Source organism: Kwoniella bestiolae, chromosome 3 (assembly GCF_000512585.2).
Source record: "Kwoniella bestiolae CBS 10118 chromosome 3, complete sequence".
In the NCBI taxonomy this organism is placed as follows: domain Eukaryota; kingdom Fungi; phylum Basidiomycota; class Tremellomycetes; order Tremellales; family Cryptococcaceae; genus Kwoniella; species Kwoniella bestiolae.
This window is the reverse complement of record NC_089243.1, coordinates 324,945-346,121: the sequence shown is the minus strand read 5'-3', so window position 1 is coordinate 346,121 and position 21,177 is coordinate 324,945. Positions and strand designations below refer to the sequence as shown.

The 21,177-nt window shown below is 47.6% G+C and overlaps 8 protein-coding genes across 8 annotated transcripts; 3 read left to right on the top strand and 5 right to left on the bottom strand.

The window, feature by feature from the left end:
- Positions 1-252: 252 nt before the first annotated feature.
- Positions 253-795, bottom strand: I302_104797 (uncharacterized protein; the record flags this gene model as incomplete). The annotated part of the gene is made up of 1 exon (XM_019195702.1): positions 253-795. The coding sequence occupies one exon, from the start codon at positions 793-795 to the stop codon at positions 253-255; it is 543 nt and encodes a 180-aa protein (XP_019042525.1).
- A 320-nt stretch (positions 796-1,115) lies between these two features.
- On the bottom strand, positions 1,116-1,502 carry I302_104796 (uncharacterized protein; the record flags this gene model as incomplete). The annotated part of the gene is made up of 2 exons (XM_019195703.1): positions 1,116-1,315; positions 1,376-1,502. The coding sequence occupies 2 exons, from the start codon at positions 1,500-1,502 to the stop codon at positions 1,116-1,118; spliced, it is 327 nt and encodes a 108-aa protein (XP_019042526.1).
- A 1,275-nt stretch (positions 1,503-2,777) lies between these two features.
- I302_104795 (uncharacterized protein) lies at positions 2,778-6,335 on the bottom strand (the record flags this gene model as incomplete). The annotated part of the gene is made up of 11 exons (XM_019195704.2): positions 2,778-3,368; positions 3,428-3,569; positions 3,642-3,885; positions 3,980-4,045; positions 4,093-4,118; positions 4,176-4,282; positions 4,345-4,446; positions 4,509-4,550; positions 4,622-4,828; positions 4,896-5,521; positions 5,603-6,335. 11 exons carry the CDS (start codon positions 6,333-6,335, stop codon positions 2,778-2,780), a joined length of 2,886 nt encoding a protein of 961 aa, XP_019042527.2.
- A 582-nt stretch (positions 6,336-6,917) lies between these two features.
- On the top strand, positions 6,918-9,791 carry I302_104794 (uncharacterized protein; the record flags this gene model as incomplete). Its single annotated transcript, XM_019195705.1, has 6 exons — positions 6,918-7,471; positions 7,529-8,018; positions 8,090-8,962; positions 9,066-9,493; positions 9,573-9,650; positions 9,722-9,791. 6 exons carry the CDS (start codon positions 6,918-6,920, stop codon positions 9,789-9,791), a joined length of 2,493 nt encoding a protein of 830 aa, XP_019042528.1.
- Positions 9,792-10,088: 297 nt separating this feature from the next.
- I302_104793 (uncharacterized protein) lies at positions 10,089-12,774 on the bottom strand (the record flags this gene model as incomplete). The annotated part of the gene is made up of 8 exons (XM_065869942.1): positions 10,089-10,413; positions 10,498-10,754; positions 10,833-11,569; positions 11,648-11,793; positions 11,872-11,980; positions 12,051-12,111; positions 12,174-12,304; positions 12,426-12,774. The coding sequence occupies 8 exons, from the start codon at positions 12,772-12,774 to the stop codon at positions 10,089-10,091; spliced, it is 2,115 nt and encodes a 704-aa protein (XP_065726014.1).
- Positions 12,775-14,847: 2,073 nt separating this feature from the next.
- On the top strand, positions 14,848-17,447 carry I302_104792 (uncharacterized protein; the record flags this gene model as incomplete). Its single annotated transcript, XM_019195707.2, has 3 exons — positions 14,848-15,190; positions 15,289-16,777; positions 16,841-17,447. The coding sequence occupies 3 exons, from the start codon at positions 14,848-14,850 to the stop codon at positions 17,445-17,447; spliced, it is 2,439 nt and encodes an 812-aa protein (XP_019042530.2).
- Positions 17,448-17,765: 318 nt separating this feature from the next.
- On the bottom strand, positions 17,766-18,647 carry I302_104791 (uncharacterized protein; the record flags this gene model as incomplete). Its single annotated transcript, XM_019195708.1, has 2 exons — positions 17,766-18,166; positions 18,233-18,647. The coding sequence occupies 2 exons, from the start codon at positions 18,645-18,647 to the stop codon at positions 17,766-17,768; spliced, it is 816 nt and encodes a 271-aa protein (XP_019042531.1).
- An 876-nt stretch (positions 18,648-19,523) lies between these two features.
- On the top strand, positions 19,524-20,559 carry I302_104790 (uncharacterized protein; the record flags this gene model as incomplete). The annotated part of the gene is made up of 2 exons (XM_019195709.1): positions 19,524-19,632; positions 19,697-20,559. 2 exons carry the CDS (start codon positions 19,524-19,526, stop codon positions 20,557-20,559), a joined length of 972 nt encoding a protein of 323 aa, XP_019042532.1.
- Between the last annotated feature and the right edge of the window lie 618 nt (positions 20,560-21,177).

Sequence of the window (21,177 nt, the reverse complement as noted above, 5' to 3'; positions counted from 1 at the left end):
TGTACAAAGTCAATGCATGAGACCATGATTGTTTCTCACTCCGAATTTTGCAAGATGAACCACAGATGACATTGCCAATCAGTATGGAAAGCGGGAACAGAGGTTGATCTGCATTAAAGCGTATTGAGATTAACCGGGTACAAGAACGGTTGGACCAGCTAGGTATCTGAGGTGATGGGATCCACGAGACAGAGGTCGTATAGGTTGCGCCATGAAACGTAGACTAGGTTGGCTGTATGTAGTTTTCCATCACTAATGACCTGGTGATTGTCTGTCGGTCTGTCTGGTGGGGTCCTCGGTTGCTTGTCCTCCTGAGTCTGCCTTAAATCTTGCCCAATTGGCCTCCCCAACCCAGTTCTCCGGCCACTCTTCCTCCGACGATTCCCCCCACCAGAGAGTTTTGGGTTCTTTATCCATCTTCTCCTCCCAGGCCGCTTCCCTGGCTTTATCTGCGTTACTGGAGCATTCGCAGTTCCCATCCGAGTTAGACGCTTTGTTGGTAGTGTTGCAAGAGTTGTAATGCCCTCTGTGGTAATCATTTCGCATACCTCCACTCACTTCGTCAGCAAGGAATGCATAATTCGATACAGCTATTAGCTCATCGACTCGCTGTTCAATGTCGGATCGTTTTTGCGCTTCGCCTTTATCTGCCAGGTCTCGCATCTCCTCGATTTTATCTTTGTGCCAATCGATCACCTGGGTTACCTCACCATGGCACAATGGTCTCTCAAGTAATAAGCTCCCTTCTGCGATTGTTCTACTGAGTTCGGGTAGGTGAATCTTCTCATCGGGCATTTTCATCTCATTCCTCTTTTGAAGTAAATTCCGGTATTCATGCCATCGGGTTTCGACTGACAGGCTAGCTGAATAGTCATAGCCCAGAATGGTTGCAAGGGTTCTATCGAGCTCTTCAGTTTGTAACCTTTCGAACCGTCGGCGTTGTTCAAAACGACTCTTCCTCGATGCTTGAGATCTTTCGGTATCGCGCTCCCTTAGATCTCTATGGAATCGATTGCTCAATGGATATATGACCTTATGCGACATCTGAATGGTGGCGTAGATACTTCGAAGATATGCAGGTATGTATTTCTCACAAAGATTTTTCCATCCTTGCATCAGTTCGGGGTCGAATTACTTGTTGCTGATGGTTCTCCATCTGTAAGATTCATCGTAGTGTTCCGAGTTGCACGAGGGCGATGAAGTCCGAAAACCTCGCAGACATCCAAACTCATATGAGGTTGGGCGAGCTCAACATCCGAGCCGCCCACAAACTCCTTCAGCTTATCCGTCAGATGCCAATCGCCCTCGATGGAGCCTGAAAATAAAAGTGATTAGCCTGACTTGCTGAAATCCATCCAAAGGACTGAAAACTTACTCCCAGTTTTCTGATTATCACTCCAGAGTTTCAACTCCTCTCGAGTCCGTGCGAGAATGGTTTTAGCGAGTTCAGGATCACTGAACTCGAGCCGAGATACTCTATCCTCATCGTTCTCTGTGATCATCTCGTTATGGTGTAGGTGGGATAAGAAGCCTTCCACGTTCAGAGAATATGCAAAGCTCGATGTTTGATGTTAGAGTTCGAAGGAAGTACGATCGAGTGGCGAAAGGCTTTCTTCAAGCGCTTATATAGCTCGTGTGATTGAGAAAGCGATGGTGCATTACAGTCGGAGGACAAAACCATCAGTAGCCCTTACAGTGGTGGAAGAAAGGATGTGTATGAAAGAAGACCTCAGCTGAAACACGGGGAAACATTGGGATACCGTGATTTTTGGCGGGCTTCTTGCCCCCTTCGTGCGGAAAATCTGATGAGCCATCTACGTTGTAGAGAAGACCTATATGTCATCATAAGGCCTAGACGCAGGTACAGGTCCAGGCCATTCGACATTGGCAAGCCCAGTACAAGGGACGTTTTGACATCCATCGATCTTTTGTCTTATCCCATGATTTGTCTTTTTCTGACAACCAGTAAAGAGCAGAAGCAGCTCGCAAGCAAGTGGCTCAAGGCATTCAAGCCACTCGGAACTTGACATATTCTGCAGCATCTTTTTTGTCAGGGGTCGAACGATGTATTCTGCATAAGACACGAAGTCGAAGTGCGGTGTGAAGAACGGAATAATGCATATGCGAGTGTATACGATAACGTGATTCCCTTACCTTGTGTACATCCCCCACCTCGCTGTACAGTGGCCTCACGCTGGGGAATCGTGATTTTTCCAATGACCATAACAGCTCAAATTCATGCACTAGAGAACTGAAATTTGGAAGATTGAGGAGTCTATGGTATGCCAGATACTACAGGAGCTTAGTCTCCATGCATAGCTCCTATGCATTGTGCAATTGGTGGTTGCATCTTTTTCATTGGCCAACGAAATGATAATCCCGAATAACTTCATATTGAATGCATTCTTGAGCTCTCTTCTCTTGCGGGAGGCCAGCCGATGCTGTCCTGTGAGTCTTTGGGACGTACATTTTCCAATCGGGACAGGTCTGGACCCTTTGCGTCAGGTCAGGAGGATCAGGACTTTCTCAACACGTTTCATTGCTGATAAAACTATATAGTATTCGAGACCTCACCGCTTGACGAACAACGGAGGCTTCGTCATAAGATGATGACGATTGAAAGTATCTCCTACCTTCGTCTTCGAAGTCTCAGCAGCCTTTCTGTCACGGCATCATGGGCGTCATCGTGTCAGATCATTATGCATTTCTTCTTCTGTCTATACACGTTCCGAGTTGAGCTATATACACCACATCCACCGATATTTGACATGCACCATTTAACTAAACACAATTTCCCAATCTCCCACAATACCCACACCGGGATTCTTGATAATCAACATACTACTCTCCCCTTCCCTCTTCCCATTCGAGGCCACCCCATTCTCGTACACCCAATCAACTTCCTGTCCATCAGCTTTTATAGTCTTCGGTTCACCCTTCATTCCCAAAATGACAATACTTTCAATCTTGACGTGCGAGACAGCTTGAGCCCAGCTATTATTCTCCGGATCATATGCCACTACACCTTCTTCACGTGACGTAGGCTCGATGTTGGCCTTCGAAGTTGATTTCAAGGTGTTTCCATCAAATCGGAGATCTTTCCAGATATATTCGCCTTGTTGGTAGCTGTAGCTTACTCCGTCATCTAGATATAGTTGACCAGAAGCTTTTCCGTCTTTGGACAATGCGATAGTAAGTGTGAATGGGTCTTGCCACATCAGTGGGGAGGATCGCCTGACTCGTTGTCTGATGGGTATGATGGATCCTCCCTGGATCAATAGAGGGAAGGTGGAGAGTGGAGTCGATAGCGAAAGGGTTTGGTGGGCTGAAGCAGGGTAGAGGTGGTGGGTGAAGTAGTTGTAGTATGGCTACGGAATAGGCCAACGTGTCAGTTCCAATCATGCATGGTAGAAGAGGAAGGACCCACTTGAGCATCGGAGATGTAAACCTCGCTAGTCTCCGCGCCTTCTTTCACGACAGGTTTAAAGAGTAACCCAGAATCACCAATATAGTATTGATCATCGATAGCGAAACCTTGCTCATCCTCAGGGAAAACAGCATATTGAGGTCTAGAAATTGCAAGTACCATTGCCAACATCAGCATCTGCACTCTCGGATTTCCGAGATCGGGGTGGGCCTACCTCATGATGGGCACACCGGTCAAGCTGGAATCATGGAAGGCATTGTACCAAACAGGTAACAACTGGTATCTCAGCCTGATGATATCTCTCAGATATCCTCTGATAGGCTCGTCGAAAAGATAGGGTTCTCGTCGCTTGGTATCTATGTGTGCGTGGGCTCGGAAGAAGGGCATGAATGCACCTGCTTGGTACCATCGTACCAAAAGTTCAGGAGTAGGATTACCGAAAAATCCACCGACATCGGCTATGAGGCAGACAAAATGAGTCAGATTGGTCGAATCCAGATGCTAAGAAGGGGCAGAGCGCGAGTTCGAAAGATGAGATGAAACAAAACTCACCTCCACTAAAGACCATACCGGCGATATTGTTAGATAATAGCATGGCGGTCTCACCAGCGAGGTGTTCTGGATAAAGGTCAGCTCAATCCAGCGAATGTATAAGAATGACGCACCCCAATCTCCCATATTATCACCAGTCCTACAGGAAATATCGTTAGCTTTTCGCAGGAGGGCAAAGCCGTGCAGCTGAGCTTACCAGATAGCTCCATATCTTTGAGATCCAGCAAAGAACGATCGAGAAAGTACGAACGGTCTTTTGGCAGGGGTTTCTCTCGCAATCAACGCGTGGGCAGTTTGATTGTGCTAAGGTAATCACGTCAATTTGGGTGCCGACCTCCCAAGTACAGGAAGAACAGGTCACTAACAAACATCATTCCGTTGATATTATGCACATCCCGATGTTCCCATCCTCCAGCGTGGATATTATCTCGTGGCATACTGATCTCCGGACCATCAAATACGGAAGGCTGCGCAAGCGGCTTTTGTCAGCTAGGTACACACGGAAAAACTTCATTGCAGGGCAGCTCACCTCGTTCATATCATTCCAGATGAACAAAGCATTAGTAGAATCCTACACACAGCTCCAGCTCAGCGAATCATTTGAACAAAGCGGAAAAATGGATGGGTGGATGGGTAATTCACCTTCCAAGTCTTGAGATCGAACATCTTGGTCCACCATGCCCATGATTTCTCATTGAAGAAATCGACCCAAACACTACTTCCAGTCCAGCACCAACCTTCGAAGTTGTTCCCATCGGATTTCTTGATCAATACGTCCAACTCTTTAGCATCGGAGTAGATACGGAACGAATCAGTTTTCTTGATGTGCGGATCGACGATAACAACCATCTATGTAGTCACATCGGTCATTTAGCCTTCAATCGAACGACTGCATGTGAGACACCAGTGGACTCACCTTCCTTCCTTTGCTAGCCACAGCATCGATCATCTTAACAGGGTCAGGGAAGAATCTATTATTCCAATCGAAATACCTGTGTTCCTCCGCATACTCAATATCCAACCAAGTGACATCCAGCGGTATATCCGCCTCGTCGAATTTCCTATCTACCTCCAATACATCAGCTTCGTCATTGTAGTTCCATCGGCATTGGTGGTACGCAGTAGACCATTGAGGCGGGAGGGGGGTAGGACCAGTAAGTACCGCATATTGTTCGAAGAGTTGCTGAGGTTTTGGACCGGGTAGTAATAAGACATCCAAAATACCGGATTCTGATACCCAATGGGTTCTAACGGCGTCGTTGTCGTGCTTGACATCTACAAAGGTATCTGAGGCGACCAGGTTGAGTACTCCAACGGAATGTCCCTTGGAATGAGCGTGAAGTAGAGGAATGGCTCCGTAGAGAGACATGGGAGAATCGGCGAGGTACTCGAAGATGTCTACGTTGTAAAGTCTGTATGGGTCCGAGTAATGAGCGTTTGGGCCGATAGTGTCAGGAAGGGATAGGGGGGAAGCGTGTTCGGGAAGCCCATATACATGCTTGACACCGGGGAAGGTCAGATCCAGAGAGAAGCCCTCAAGACCTATTAATTGGGAGTAGATCAGTACATGAGTTGAGATTTTTGAGGGATATAGCCAGTGCCCTCAGACCGAATGTCACTCACCTTTAGGTTTACTATCCCTCCATTTCTTCCAAGTCTCCTCGAACGCATCTATGTCACTCTCCTCAAACCAGCTTCTATCTTGCTGATCACCTTTCAAAACAACTTGTTCAGATTCGCTCAATATCTCTTGAGCAGACTCAACATCCTTGATTCTAAAGTGTTCCATGTGGAACAACGACCTTTCGTTAAATACGATTTCCGGTTTACCATTTCTCAATTGAGTGACCTTCAAAGGTGAATGTTGGATTTCCAGAGACAATTTCGAAGATGAGGGACCATATGTGATGATACTCTTACCGGATGAGGTCTTGATAGTGGCTGACGAAGATAGGGGAGGGTTCGTATCCAGTAATGCCCATCGAGCAGTCTCGTTATACCTTTTGAACGGTGTTGTAGAATCGATTACATCTATTCTAAGTCTGATTATACCATCTCCTTCAGCCAAGACATCAGCTCGAAATTCGAATTTGACTTCGGGATATAAAGACGATTCCAAAGGCCATTTCCATGATCCGTCTTCTATAGCTTGAGGGGGTGAGAGCGAGTAGGGCGAGTTGAAAGTTCCCGAAGGCGCTGATTCCTGCTTGTTGGCTATGGAGCGTAATCTCCTACAGAATGAGGATTGAGAACATTTCTTGAAATCTTCTTCTTTTACTGCCATGGTGAGAGGTAGGAGTACGAGCGATAGTACCAAGAGGAGAGAAAGAGGGGAAAGGGGGAGTGAAGACCTCATCTTGGGAGATGGGACGTGAGTTTTTTTGTCCTACCTAGTAAGATACGACAGACAGTCCGGATTTTGTACGATGAATGGAAGATAAGATCCGGAATGGCTATCCGTCTATCACTCTGCGATAACTCAAGCTCTTGGGAAGACTATCTTGATGAGAATGGGGATGGGAGATGACAAAGGTGGGTTTCATCACTAGGGAGGTTGCTGAGATGGCCTTAGTAGTTGAGAATGATTCCACGCGTCAGTGCTTGTGGGGTAACTGTGGGGTTGACTCAAGGACAAAGCTTAAATCACGTGGTTCAGCTAATACCGGAGTGTGGCGATTTACCATTAATTGCCACCCGATTTTGGCCGAAACAGGATGTACAGGATGTATGCCGCGTAATCAGAATCAGAATCAGAAATCGAATTCGAATTATGCTATCGACTCTGAAATCGTATTTCTATACTTCGTGCCATCATCGATCTTGGTTCCTACTCCATTCATTCTTCGAAGAGTCTGTAGATCATCACAAAGGATCTCCCAGATCTTTCACAATAGTCGTTACTGGTCAGCCCATCTCTGCAATACAATCATCGAGAATTATGTCAATACGAGCAATCTCACTCCGTCGATTACCTCGACAATCCTCCTCCCTCCTTCGACCCCTCCTCTCCCGATCGTACGCCACCCCTCAATCGCCCAAACCATCCCGTAATCCACCTCCGCCAGCTGGACTCGAGGGCTTGTTCGGTGGTAAAGGGGGTACGACCGTCGCCCCCTCACCACCGGGATCGGAGCCTCCCTCAGGTCCCTCACAACCCAAAAAGCCTGATGTGGGTCTTCCAGGTTTGGGAGGCGAGGAGCAACAGCGTCCCGAAGATCAGAGAGAACCGCCAAAAGATGAGGAACCGAGGAGACAGAAGTTGAGCGAGCAGATGGGTGGCAAAGCTGGTAAGAAGGTCGGATCGGGTGGGAATGGAGGAGGATCAGGAGGTGGAGGTGGTCCTTCGGGTGGACCTGGGCCTAATGGTATGCCTGGTGGGTTTGGGGGTATGACCCCCAACCAACTTCTCTTGGCTGCTTTATCGACATACGCTCTGTGGAGCATCACCCAGCCTGAAGATGTAAGGACGAAGGAGATCACATGGCAGGAATTGTGAGTTCTATGCCTCTCATCGGCCGATCTGGTACTGATCGGTTTCAACCTTCTTAGCCGTAACTCCCTCCTTGCAAGGGGCTTAGTTTCCTCACTGGAAGTAGTCAACCGATCCAAGGTCAGAGTACATCTACACAGCCCATTGAACTCCTCGTCTTCGCCACAACCAAACGCTACTGGTAGCTCCAATCTTCCATCGCCCGATCACGGCCCCGCCCCATACACATTCACAATCGGTTCGCTAGAAGGCTTCGAATCTCTCCTCATCTCAACTCAGGACGAGCTTGGTATCCCGGCAGCAGAGCGGATACCCGTGTCGTACAGAGAGGAAATCTCAACTTTCCAAACTATCATGCACTTCGCTCCTACCCTTCTTATCGCTGGTCTATTGCTCTGGATGGCTAGAAGAGGTGGATCGGCAATGAGTGGTGGTGGACCTGGAGGCGGTATCTTCGGTGTAGGAAAGAGTAGAGCAAAGATGTTCAACAAGGATGAACAGGTGTCTGTGAGGTTCAAGGATGTAGCCGGTATGGACGAAGCCAAGGAGGTGAGTTGTTCTGTCATCCTCTCTCTTTACACGGGCTCTTCAACTGATCCCCTCCACGGTTGATGATATAGGAAATCATGGAGTTTGTCAAATTCCTCAAAGAACCTGCAAAGTACGAGAAGCTCGGAGCCAAGATCCCTCGAGGGGCCATCCTCTCCGGTCCTCCTGGTACAGGTAAAACCCTCCTAGCTAAAGCTACCGCCGGAGAAGCCGGTGTCCCCTTCCTATCAGTATCGGGATCAGAGTTCGTGGAGATGTTCGTCGGTGTCGGTCCATCAAGAGTAAGAGACCTATTCGCCAACGCCAAGAAGAACGCGCCATGTATCATCTTCGTGGATGAGATCGATGCGATCGGTAAATCCCGTGGTAAAGGTGGATCCTTCGGTGGGAATGATGAGAGAGAATCAACCCTGAATCAGCTGCTGGTAGAGATGGATGGTTTCGGGACCAACGAACATGTCGTAGTGTTGGCAGGTACCAACCGAGCAGACGTATTGGATAACGCCCTAATGCGACCTGGAAGATTCGATCGACACATTGCCATCGACCGACCGGATATTGGAGGAAGAAAACAGATCTTCGGTGTTCACTTGTCGCCTCTTACGTTATCTACGGAACTCGACAGTAAAGTCATTGCCGAGAAATTGGCGCTCTTGACACCTGGATTCTCCGGAGCGGATATCGCCAACGTATGTAACGAGGCTGCCCTGAGGGCTGCCAGACGAGGTGGCGATGCAGTCACGGAAGTGGATTTCGATGGAGCGATCGAAAGGGTTATTGCTGGTTTGGAAAGGAAGTCTAGAGTACTGGGTAAAGACGAGAAGAAGACCGTTGCATACCATGAAGCTGGGCATGCTGTCTGTGGATGGTATTTGGAACATGCCGATCCGCTGTTAAAGGTATCGATCATTCCTAGAGGTGTTGGCGCATTGGGATATGCTCAGGTGAGTGCTGCGTTCTCCTGAACCTCACATAGGATACTTGGAATTATCAACATATCAGAGGGTGTAGATGCTGATAGCCGTTTGCTTCTATCTAATCTCGTAGTATCTCCCAAAAGAACGATTCCTCTTCTCAACCCAACAACTACTCGACCGAATGTGCATGACCCTCGGTGGACGAGTCTCTGAAGAAATCTTCTTTGGCAGAATCACAACAGGTGCTCAAGATGATTTACAGAAGATCACCAAGATGGCCTTTGAAGTTTGTGCAAACTACGGTATGAACCCTGAAATCGGTCCTATATCCTATGGAGGGCGGGACCAACAGTCGGAGGGATTCCAAAAACCCTTCAGTGAAGCTACGGCGGAAGCGTTAGATAGAGCTGTGAGGAAGATGGTTGTTGATGCGCATAGTAGAACTACGGAGTTGCTCACTAAGCATAAGGAGGATGTGGAGAAGGTAGCGAAGTTGTTACTCGAGAAGGAGGTTATAACTCGGGAGGATATGAGGTTGACTTTGGGTCCTAGACCTTTGTAAGTGACTTTCCTACCTGTTGCTAGCTCTCACATCGATATGAGGATTCAAGCTGATTACACTCCAATACGTGTCTAGCGAGAACAAAGACGAGATGGACGAATACATCGAAGCTCAGTTGGATAAACATCACAAGGAGAAGACGGAGAAGGGACAGTGAGTGTGCTGTGTGGCTTGTGATACATACTGGATCAAGAGGCTGATAAGAGACCTTTGAAATTCGTTAGATCCGAATCCACCGATGGACCTACTCCTCAATTAGCTTACAAGCCTGTCGACATCAACAAGGTTGATTGATCTGTTCTTCTCCCTCTTTGTTCCCCATTCAAGCACCTTTCATCCCATCATCAGTTGAAAATGTATCACTATTTCTCATTGGTAAAGGAAGGATTTTCTCAGCATTAGTAGTGAGCAGGATCAGGAATGATATCTAGATATCTACATACAGAACATGCATCAAAATATCATCAATCATCATTGGTCGTCATCGTGTATTGTACATATCCTCGTGTCTAATTTCCTGCTTGCCTCCAGAAATACAAATAAACAAGATATTCAAAGATGCTTCTCATCGTACTGTAATTGACCTGCTCATCACGGTCTCTCGAAATCCTCTCCAAAAACAATGGGTCTCCTAGGTTTGGGAGCCACCATCTCGTCCCTACGTCCATCTTGTTGTCCATGGTGAGGTAGAAACAACTCATCATATTCATAACTTGTCGTCCTATCCATATGCTGCGGATGAGCGTGGGGTTGATCAAAATTGGTATTCCTATAATAATCTTCGTATTCGTACGACTTATGTTGGGCATTCCCAGAGGTAGATGAAGAGGTGAACAGAGGGGGCATAGTGACTCTTCGAACGTTCTTGGGAGGGGGTGGAGGTGATGGTAGATCAATCGGTGGTTGGGTTTTGATCCTGCCCAACAAGTAAGACAAGCGACGCATCAGATCTATTCACAGTACTCGATGTTGAATCACGATGAGACAAAAGTACACTCACATCCTCTCATAATCCATCTCACATAGCTCACACCCCCTAACAAAGTCCGAATGGGCTTGATGGTGCTGGAACGACCTTTCGCGAGGATCAGAACAATACGATGCCTGGCGTTGACCTAGTGGCAGGGGTAAGGAATGTTTATAGTATCCCTCGGGTGGATGTCTCGATTGAAGATCATTTACAATGTTGGATACTGATCTTCTGGAAGTGTGGGACTGGACAGGGGGTCTGGCTCGGTACACATCAATGGAATTATCCTATGATATCATATCAGATCAACTTCTATCTCATCTTCTGTATCTCCTGTATAAAGTGCAGGGACAAGACGAGCTCACCATAGAAGGTTTGAGTTTCGGTCCGACACCCACATCTTCATACCTCAATATAGGTCTCTCAATCTCCCTCGTCCTCTCTCTAGGTCCCTGAGGCGATTCAGGCTCTTTGGAAGTGGCTAGCAATCCAGATGGCACAGGTCTTCTTCCAGTTGGAGCTTCAGGCCTGGTAGAGGTGGAGGTACTGCTGGTAGTGCTGGTACTGGGTATTGAAGAGTGGGAAGTGGTACTGGACGGATGAGAGGAGAGGGATGGTCGGGTATGATGTGGGATAGGGGGTGAAGAGTGTTGTGGGACGGAAGGGGAAAGCACAGTATCAACTAGGGAAGTATTATCCTGGGATCGAACAGTGGATGGCGGCGATTTGGCCGGTTCAGTCATTTGAGTCGTGCTCGATTGGATAAAAGTATCTTTGGCTGGATTGGCTGGATCTGTATTTATGCTTCCTTCCTTCGCCTTCCCTTGTTGCGGATCCACCGCGTCAAGTCCTTTCACCGTAGGTATCGAAGGACTTGACATTGGGTCCTTAGGCGTAACACTCCCACTGTTACCACCCATCCCCCCAGGCCTAGGTGGATTTCCAATCCCCTCCCATAAACTCTTACCGATCATATCCAATTCACCCAAAGCGACCTTCGCCTTTATCCCTCTAACCTCCTCGCGATATCTCTCTTCGGCCTGTTCATGCTCCAGTGAAGGAGGGAGAGAGGACTGCCATTTGATATCTGCGAGGGTACGGACTGAGCTCATACGAGTCTCTCGTAAGTTAAGTTGGACACGTGATTGATCGATGTAAAGACAGGTGGGGTGGGACTCACAATACTCTATATCAGGGAACGATTGACCCGACTTCCTCAGTCCATCGGAGGAGTACGCTAGGACGTATTCTGCCAGACAACCTGTGGAGGAAGCTATCTTGAGGAGGATCGTAGATCGCTTGCTTCCGATGAGGGCGTGGTGGTCTCTAAACGCACGAGAACATAAATCAGCGTCTAGACATTCGGTTCTTATCTGGGAGCGACGTGACTTGTAGTGGACCCACTCATTCGCTCGGTTGATATCCTCGCTCAAGGTTTCTTTCAAAGCTATCAGGCCAGCATGGGCATTGGAAGTTTCCGATAATGATTTGGACGCTTTCCTGTATGCCTTTTCTGTGTTGTTCAGTGTATCAGCATCAATGTTCTTTATTCCTCTAACGAACGAATAGGATGCCATGCTTACCCGCTTTATCGTGCTTCTTCCCTATTGCTCCAAGGTACGCCTCATGCGTCCGACTCTCTTTCTGTCTCCTCACCTATATCAGCACGACCAGCTTCGACAGATTAATTCTCTAATAATACTCACCGCTAGCAGATTGAAATATTTCGAGGCGTCAGAATTCACCTCATCATACTCTTCATCTATCTTTCTCGAGAGCTTGATAGTTAGGTCGGAGAGGTTATCGAGCATATTTGCGGTGGGACGGATTGTCTGGGCTAAAGAACAGGATAAACAGATGGAATCAGTTAATACAAATGCCCATCCGGTCGACCGTACGCGGACCAGGGCATCATAGCAAATGTGCTAATAGACTACTTTGAATGACAGGGAACTCACAAGCAACATCAACCTTATCATTCCCACCCCCACCCCCCGCTAGATCCTTCAAAGTCCCAGCCAACTTCCTCCCCGCCCTCCCCAAATTGGCAATAGCCAGCCTATATTCATTCCATGCATTCAACACCTCCTCAAGGTTCTTGACAGTCTTGAAAGCTTCTTCTCTACTTATCGGTCTGGATTTGGTGATTCTCCCCTTTGGAGTGGGTATGGCGGGGAAGTAGCCTGATTCCGAGGTGGGTGATTTCCCACCTGTGGAAGAGGAGGGTGAAGTGGGGTTGGACCGACCGCCTGGGGGGGGGATTGAGAGGGATGTTCGGGAGGGGGAGAGTGATTTGAGGGTGAACATTGTTAGAGGTGTCGGTTAGTACAGTATATACAATGTAATAGGAACATGGTGTGAATTAAGACGTTAGAAGTATGAGTACATTGTGATGGAGTGATAAGGTGTTGATGGGTTGATGATGCAAGGACTGATATGAAACACATTACTAGTATCATGTCAGTGCACAATCACGATACAATACTGGTCAGTGCGTCAAGGCACAGATGGGTCGTGGATGGGGAGTATATTGTCATTCCCAGTGACTATGAGAAGTTGATACCGGATCAAGAGAAGACCCAGATAGCAGAGATTCATTGAGCTGCTGCATGTTCTAATGTGAGCCAATGATCCCAGATTGTGATATACTCTTTCCCGGTTGTACTGTACCATGAATTATCTTCATGATGAATTGCCCATATTCTTGGCTCGTGCCTGAACAGGCAGCAACGTCATATGCGAAACCCCGCTGTAGAGGCGGGTTGACAGCGCGATCGGACAGCAAAGAGATGTGATATGAGAAGAGCAGACGAGCAAGCGGCGGATCGGTTGAAGGAAGATGACGGTATGAGAAAGAAGAGAAAACAGTCTAAACTCAGGAACGGAAACGGTGGCCGATTATATAAGCTAAAAGTTGGGCATTAATCAAGTTAGTAATCCTTGATCTTACTGTCTGTTCCTTAAACAAGTACCAAGACGGACCGAGGAAGGTCTATGTGCGCGTGAGTGCTTGTCGAGCTAGGCAATCTTGGTTATGAGTTGGAAATTACGAGCAGGATGGCTCCCCCAAGAGAGGCGGTGAATCCCAGACTGGGCAAGGATCATGCAGATACCTCTATTGTATCAACGTTCATCTCATAAACTGAAGCTTCTACCACCCACGGGGGAGAGCAAGGCCGAGTCAAGATATAACAGTGAGAGCAAGACCACGGAAGGAAGGTGTTCGTTCTTGTTTCAAGTCCGATTCCGTAAATAACGGAATGATCGGAAAAGTGGGAAAAGAATGAGATCTCTTCTCCTCTGATCAAGTAGGGGTTAGGGATACACTTTACTAGCTTCAGCCACTCCTGAATGCATAATGAGCATGAGAAGTACACTGTAGCTTTTACAGTAAGACTCGCGAAAACGGTATGTGCGATGCGAATCGGCGGAATGTTGAGCATTCGCCGTGTATTTCACATGGTGGCCCGCTGGATTTGGCTGAATGAGCTCAGGGATGATCTTGAGATCTTACCGAATATTCCGATGACATGTGGGGGTTTTTGTACGTACTTTGTAGTGACCTAAAATAGAAAGATCAAACATTTTCAAAGACCTCTCCTCAATGAGAGATATCATCGACTTTGAGCAAGATTCAGATAGACCATAACATATACTTGTCGCAATTACTCATAATTGTCATCGTCGTTCGTCACTCGCTGTACTCAGAAAGAGAAGGATAATCGCAAGATCCAATTGAATTGACGCAAGGCGAGAAAGGATACGGCATCATCACCTTCGGCGATCTCACTATCGGCTCTCAGAAATCGTTCAGCATATCTCACAAGACAATAAGGATGACTTGGGTCTACTAGAGAAGGGAGATTCACTGGGCAATAGTAGTAGCATACCGTAGAGTGATTGAGGTTGGGAGTCACGCAGTGTTACAGAAGAAGCAGAGTGGGCAGCGGAGAAGAAGGAACAGCAAAACTTTTCCTACACAAGACGCGTCCTCGAGATCTCGTAGAACATCATCAGAGTGCACCGAAACACGAAAAGAAAAGTTCGCTCCACGCATGATTGCCCGCCTCTCTCAGCTTCAGTCATTCAGATCCACCTGCATCCCTTCGATGCGACATTGAACACCATCCTCGTCAAGACCATCTTCATCCTCATCGTCATCGTTATTGATTTTCTAGGTCCGACATCATTTCCGCAGGGTAGCAAGGGGCGGTGCAACAATCCCTGCAAAACAGATCTGATACACCGTTATTAGCGTGACTTGGCATACAAAGTGAGTGGCGCAAATAGAGATATCGATTGGACCAATCAAATCCATTTTGATCCCGTCTTCCTTCTTTCTCCGTTTGTTGACACCCTCTAACTAGTATTTGTGATTAGATGTCATACCATCACCATCACCATCATCATCATCATCATCACCAACCACCCCCGACATCCTTCTTAAATCCAACCAACATCCCTATCCCCTCACTGAATCACCCTAACAACTATTCAGAGACCTATTTTGAAAGACTGATCAAGACAAAACAATCTGGGACTACACCCAGTTCATCCGCTTGTGATCAGTTTTACAACAACAGCGACTACTCGTACACGACCCACAATCCTGGCAATCCACGAGCAGGCATGAGTGCTGCTACAGTATTACCCATGTCATCGAATCAACCTCATATGATGATGGATCCGAGACATCAGAACATGATGCATTATCCCAACCAAGGTGAGTTCAGCTTCCTACGCGTTCATCAACCCGGTCCCCCCCCCCCCCCCCCCAAGTTGCAAACAATTTTGTCTGACTCTGAGTCTCCTCTCATACAGCGTCCCTACAACATCCTCCTGCTCCCGCCCCTGTTCCGCCTCTCAAACAGTCGCTCCCTCTTCCCTCTTCCGCTCAAAATGCCGCACCTAAAACTTCGCGATTCCAACAACTCTTAGCTAAGAAGGTCGCAGCTGAGCAGCGCGCAAATAACACTGCCGTCACCCCTGTACAACAACCTCATCAAAATGCCATCACCGGAGGCGAATATCTTCAGAATGTGCAGTCCCAGATGATGCAGCAGTCAAACAATACTGTCTTCCATAAAGATTTCGTCAGTACACAGTATACACCTCAAGTCCAGTCGCAGGTAACGTCAATTCCTCAAGCAATGACTAAACCGCAACCACCGCCTAGCTCGGGTCAATCACAGTTTTACCCCAACGATCAAGCATCATACCCTTCTCAGCAGAATCCTATGACCAATCAACCACGGAGGGTCTCGCAACCTCATCAGCAGCAATCCAACACATATCCCCTCATGACACCAGTCTCCAACACCGCAAGTACTGGTGCATTCCAAACATCAAGCTTACCTCTCTCCAATGTCGCGCCCTCGCAGCAGACCACACAATCTTCCATGCACGTTCAGAATGTTCCTCAGGGCGCAAGTGCAAATCAGCACGCCACATACAGTCAGACCAATCTGATTGCAGCTCCCAATTTAAACGTTGGCCAACTTCTGCCTGCCGCTCCTCCCTCTAATCTAGCTCCTCCTTCTCCAAATCCCGCGAACAATCATCAATGGATGCGAAACGCCAACATGAATGGTTGGTCCGGTCCTGCAGCTCCCGTGAACGCGCCCCCAGCTCCATTGAATTTCCCAGCTCAAAACACCCAGTCCCAACATCCACCATCATTCTCTTGGAACGTCACCGGAGAAAACGGCGAATCGTCCTACAGTGCTCAGAGATCTTTCGAAAGATCGCCTCTCAACTCTCCTTCAAGACCCGCCACATCTTCTTTACCTGTCACTCCTACTGGAGCAATTCAGTATAGTCAGTCTCATCCCAACGCCTCGACCCCATTCCTGACCGTCAAGATTGAACCAGACATGCAACATTTGACTGTCCCGTTCGCCTCTCAATCTCAAAACGTCTCGCCAATCTCCACAAGCTCATCCAGCGCGAGCAGCAATTCTCCTTTATTGGAGTACGGAGCTAGAATGTTTACCAATATGAACGGATCGTTCGCTCTTCCTGGACCGGCGATGTACATGGCTTCAACCGGGGGAGGAGAACCGTCTACTTTAGCCAATGGTATGGCAGGAGGTAATGGTGAAGGTGGTGGTGAAGACTGGTCAAATCTAGGAAATGGGGAGGGCTCTGGCGGTCAAGATGGATCTGGATCTGGTTCAGGATCAGGATCAGGGTCGGGTGATGGAGGGAATGGAGATGGGAGCGGTGATCAGAATGGGAATGGTGGCGGATCAGTAAGGAAGGGCAAGAAGTTGACTTTGGCTTGTCATTTCTGTCGAAGGAGGAAACTCAAGTGAGTGTATACATTCTGCACCACATCAATTATCCGTATAACTGACGTTTCATCTGGAAATAGGTGTAATGGTGTCCAACCACGATGTGATAATTGTACGAAACGAAACGAAGAGTGTACATGGGATGGAAATGTCCGACGAAGAGGACCTGGAAAAGCCACCAAAGAAAGGCGAGAGAAAGCAGCGAGGGAAGCTGTAGCTGCTGGATTGACGAATGAAGATTCCCTGAACACAAACTTCAATCCAGACCTAAATGAACCTCACCAGCAACATCAACATGAGGGGGTGATGGTAGAAGGGAGTGAACACGATCTAGTGGATCTACCTATCGTCGTGGCTCTCAATTCTCTACCGGATCTACAGGAAGACTCGAACGGTGAATTCACATTGGACCATGGGCACACGCATCAAGGAGGAGGAGAGGAGATAGGTACCATCGAATTGGATAAATTACCTGAATTGCCGATCCATCATCACCACCAGGAGGGAACGGAAGAAAATAATATACCGATTGATCCTGCGCTCGCTGCTTTGTCTGCTGTGTTGCCTGTACCTGGGACTTTGGCGGAACTGGAACAGCCGGCCAATAAAATGGAGAAGAGGAAATCCGAGGTGGACGACGGAGAGAATGGAAAAAGGCTGAAATTGGACACCGACGCTTTTGCTTAATTCTCAGACGGATAGGTAATTAGTCACTTTGTTCAGTGGATGAATGGATGTCAGGCGTTGTGGCACGATGGGATCGTGGCATTCTTTCTTATTCGAAGGAGGTGAATGAGGGATAATATCCGAATGTACTTGTTAGCTGAAAATGCACGGTGAGGAATCAAGATGTATTGAATTTTCAGCTGGGCCTGGTCTTCGTCGATCTTAGAAGTATTCGTAGATGCAAAACGCAATGTATGTACATATGAGAATGACGAAAAGACATTTATGATTCCCGTACAATAGGGGATGAGCATGGTATGATTCAACAATCATATTCCGTTAAATACGTACTTGCGAGGAAGAGCTAGAGCTGCCTAGCAAGCTATCTCTCACAGCCTGGGCGAAGAGGGACCTCCAATCCAAAACATCGGCTTTCTCGGTGAGACAATGCAACGTTCGACCAAACGTCAGGTCAAACTCTTCATTACATCTTTCCCAATCCTTCGCGATTGCCTTAGCCCCATATTCCTTCATCAAAGCTTTCATGGAATCCACGAGCTCCTTCACTCGAGTCCTCTCATCGGCAAGGCCATGCACAATGTAACTTTTGGTAGGGATCGGGTCCGTGGAATAGCTACCTACTGATCTAGCTAGAAATCGAGTGAATTCGGGTAATGGTATTCCCCATTGTAACCTCAGTTTATCATATGGGTTTTTGGCCGTGTCGAATTGACTTTTCACTTCATCGTGGTTCTCATGAACCCATTGGGCATACTACTCTGTTCATATCTCTCTGTGCAGCTCACTGATTTCTTCTGCCTTTCCCTCTGACATAGAGACGCAGTCCCCGGCGCTTTCGGTACATGTATTGGAAGCTAACTTGATGAACTTGTATCTCTTGATTTGGTTACTGGGATTCTCAGACTCATCTTTCAAGGCCGTACAATACATGCCACAGGCCTTCATAGTGTCTTTCAAACATTTTTCGAAAGCACCGAGGTGGTCCGATGCTTGATTAGGGTCCTCAGCTGAGCCAGAATGAGAGGTATTATCATCGTTGTTCTGGGTTTGGGTTTGAGCGACTCTATCAGACGAAGTGGACGGAATGAATGAAGTGGACGACGGTCGATCTTCAGTGATGTTGTTGAGGTATTCATTGACTTGTCGATTGATTTCGTATACCTGATCAGGTGAGGCACTTCTCACGTTGCTTGCTTGCATTGCGATTGACATGTACTTGGTGGGATTTCTATGGTGAGTCTGGCAAAGTTCAGGAATCAAGTAAGAAAAGCGTCATCGGGGGTGATCACCCTTCCGATAGTGTTGTGGGCTCCGTTGGTGAAGAAACGGAGGGGGAGAACGATCGTTCAGTGAGGGGACACAATGCGTCTCGTAACGGTGGTGGCGATGCAGTCGATAAAAGGATGACCCGATCACGTCGGTGAGACTGCCGCTTGTTATCGTTCGAGACATATTCATCACTTGTTAGTACAGGAGCAAAACCGGAGATTGAATGCTGAACAAAGGTGAGGATGTACTGTATAACTTGAGCATGTTGCAATGAGAAAGGTGATACTGTATCTTCTTTCATCGCAGCGGACTATGTTTCTTCAATGGAGAGATGACAGCAAAACACAAGCGTGTACATCCGCGTATCAAGGGGCAGTTCCAAAAGGATTAAACAGGGGAGCGAACAGATATCATAACATGATGGTTTTGCAGAGGGTATGACTCGTGATGACTTAACCCCCTCGAGGAAACGCCAAACAGTTCACCTCGTTTCAAGAGGTGATCAAAGGGTAACTTCACCTTTCATGATCACCCTCCTCCTTCGCATGACGTCAGGCTTCAAAGGTTGAAGTCTTGGGCGAAGCAAAATGTCGTCGCTGAAAAAGGATTTGGAGGCTGGGAGAGCGAGTTCATCTTTCATCCTTGAGCCTTTCGCGCCTTGGACAAGGCTCGGTGCTTGAACGGTCAGCAGCACATCTGAAGGATACATAATATACCATGCGTCTTCTCTCCCAACGCTAATATCAGGTGTGATGCCCCAAGAACGACTTCGCCATCCATTGCGCACTAATATCACACTGCAACAGAATGGCTCAGTCTGACAGCGATCACAAGACGATCGAGCAGCTTCGTGAGGAGCTGTTGGGGGGGTATCGATATTATGTCAGATCAAGAATGGGAACATCCTCGACCGGCAGTAAGTGTGTGTAGTAGGCCATATGTAGCTGTGGCTGATTATCGTCTATTCTTTTGTATATTAGCTCCGGGAGCTTTGAGTCATGAGCTTGAAGCTTCTGATGCGTCGTCGACAATACTCGGTGAACCCGAGGCAGAAGTGCCCTTTCGAAGTCCTCTTCTGAAGATGGACAGTCAATCCTCACGACATGGACAAGATTCCAGCTTAGACTGGGACCAATTTCGGCTGCAGCTGCAGCTATATCTGGGAATGAACGAAGATTACAACAACTGCCTTGAGTATTCGACGGACATCACACAGCCTGTCTACAGTGAGGCGTTGAAGAAAACCTCTGCTAGCAGAAACGCTCGAAAAGCAACTGTACAATCTCTGATGAGGGATTGCGATGAAATCATACAAGATGAGGGGAAAGACTTTCTGCGGACCCTTGAAGCGACCACCATATACCTGGCAGAGTCGCTGAGCCTAGTCAAGGTCGATGGATTGAAGAATCCACCATTGAGTAACTCCACTGCCCAAGCTTACGTACAACTCTCGGACTTACCTGACAAAGCCCAACTAGATTCATTCCAGAGTGAGGGGCCACGGGCTCTGAGATCTCTGTTACATGAGCATCTCACCAATATGGATGATTCTCTCAGCCTCGCTCAACAAGCCGATGGGTGGATAGAGTTAAGGTACCGCAAAGATCAGGTGCAGGCTCTCATGAACCTGACGAAAAGCTATCGAAAAGCCAATCGCCTCCGCTTCGCTGTACCCACACTTTGGAACGACAAGGGGGAGAATCGAGTAAGATCTGACATAAAGAAGCTGAGAAGTAGGATGCGAGGCTCCAAAGGCTCTTCTGAAGGAAGGGATTCGAAAACTTGGGCTTTTGTGACCGGTTGCGAGTCCGAAGGGTCAAAGCACAGTAGCGAATGTACCTGACTGTAATGTAGATGACGTGTGAACGGAAAGCTTTGGGAATTATCGATTCTGTGAATGACATATTGTGCTCTTGTATTCACCGCAAAACACGCATTTCGATCGCAGCCGAAGGCTGAAGCTCTGACTCCAGAGGTCACGATCAGCTTTCGAAAAACGACGAGCATCATCAGGCAGCCACAGACGCCACATTACTGTATGTGCCAGTTCGTGCTACCTGAACAACATGATTATTTGTCGCTTCAGGTGGACGATGTACACCCCCTTTATCGTGAGCCCCTCAAGCATATTATCTTACACTGAACTGATCTGCTCACAAAGCAAGCTACACTCAGGGCTCAGCAAAATCAGGTGATGACCCCTCTGAGCAAGTACTAGGCTGGCTCAAGACACAGCCAATCCCCTTCCATCGAGTAGGAATACTGAGGTCATGATGATAGCGTACCAAGAAGGGCGATGTGTATATAATTGAGCTCAACGTTGCGATTTATCGATGACATGAACCCTCATTTTCCAACCGCCACTCGCGCAGTATATCTACTCATTTGCAGACCAACATGACTGATTTAATTCACGAAGGACACCATGAAATGCAGGAGACCATCGAAAAGTTCCAGGATG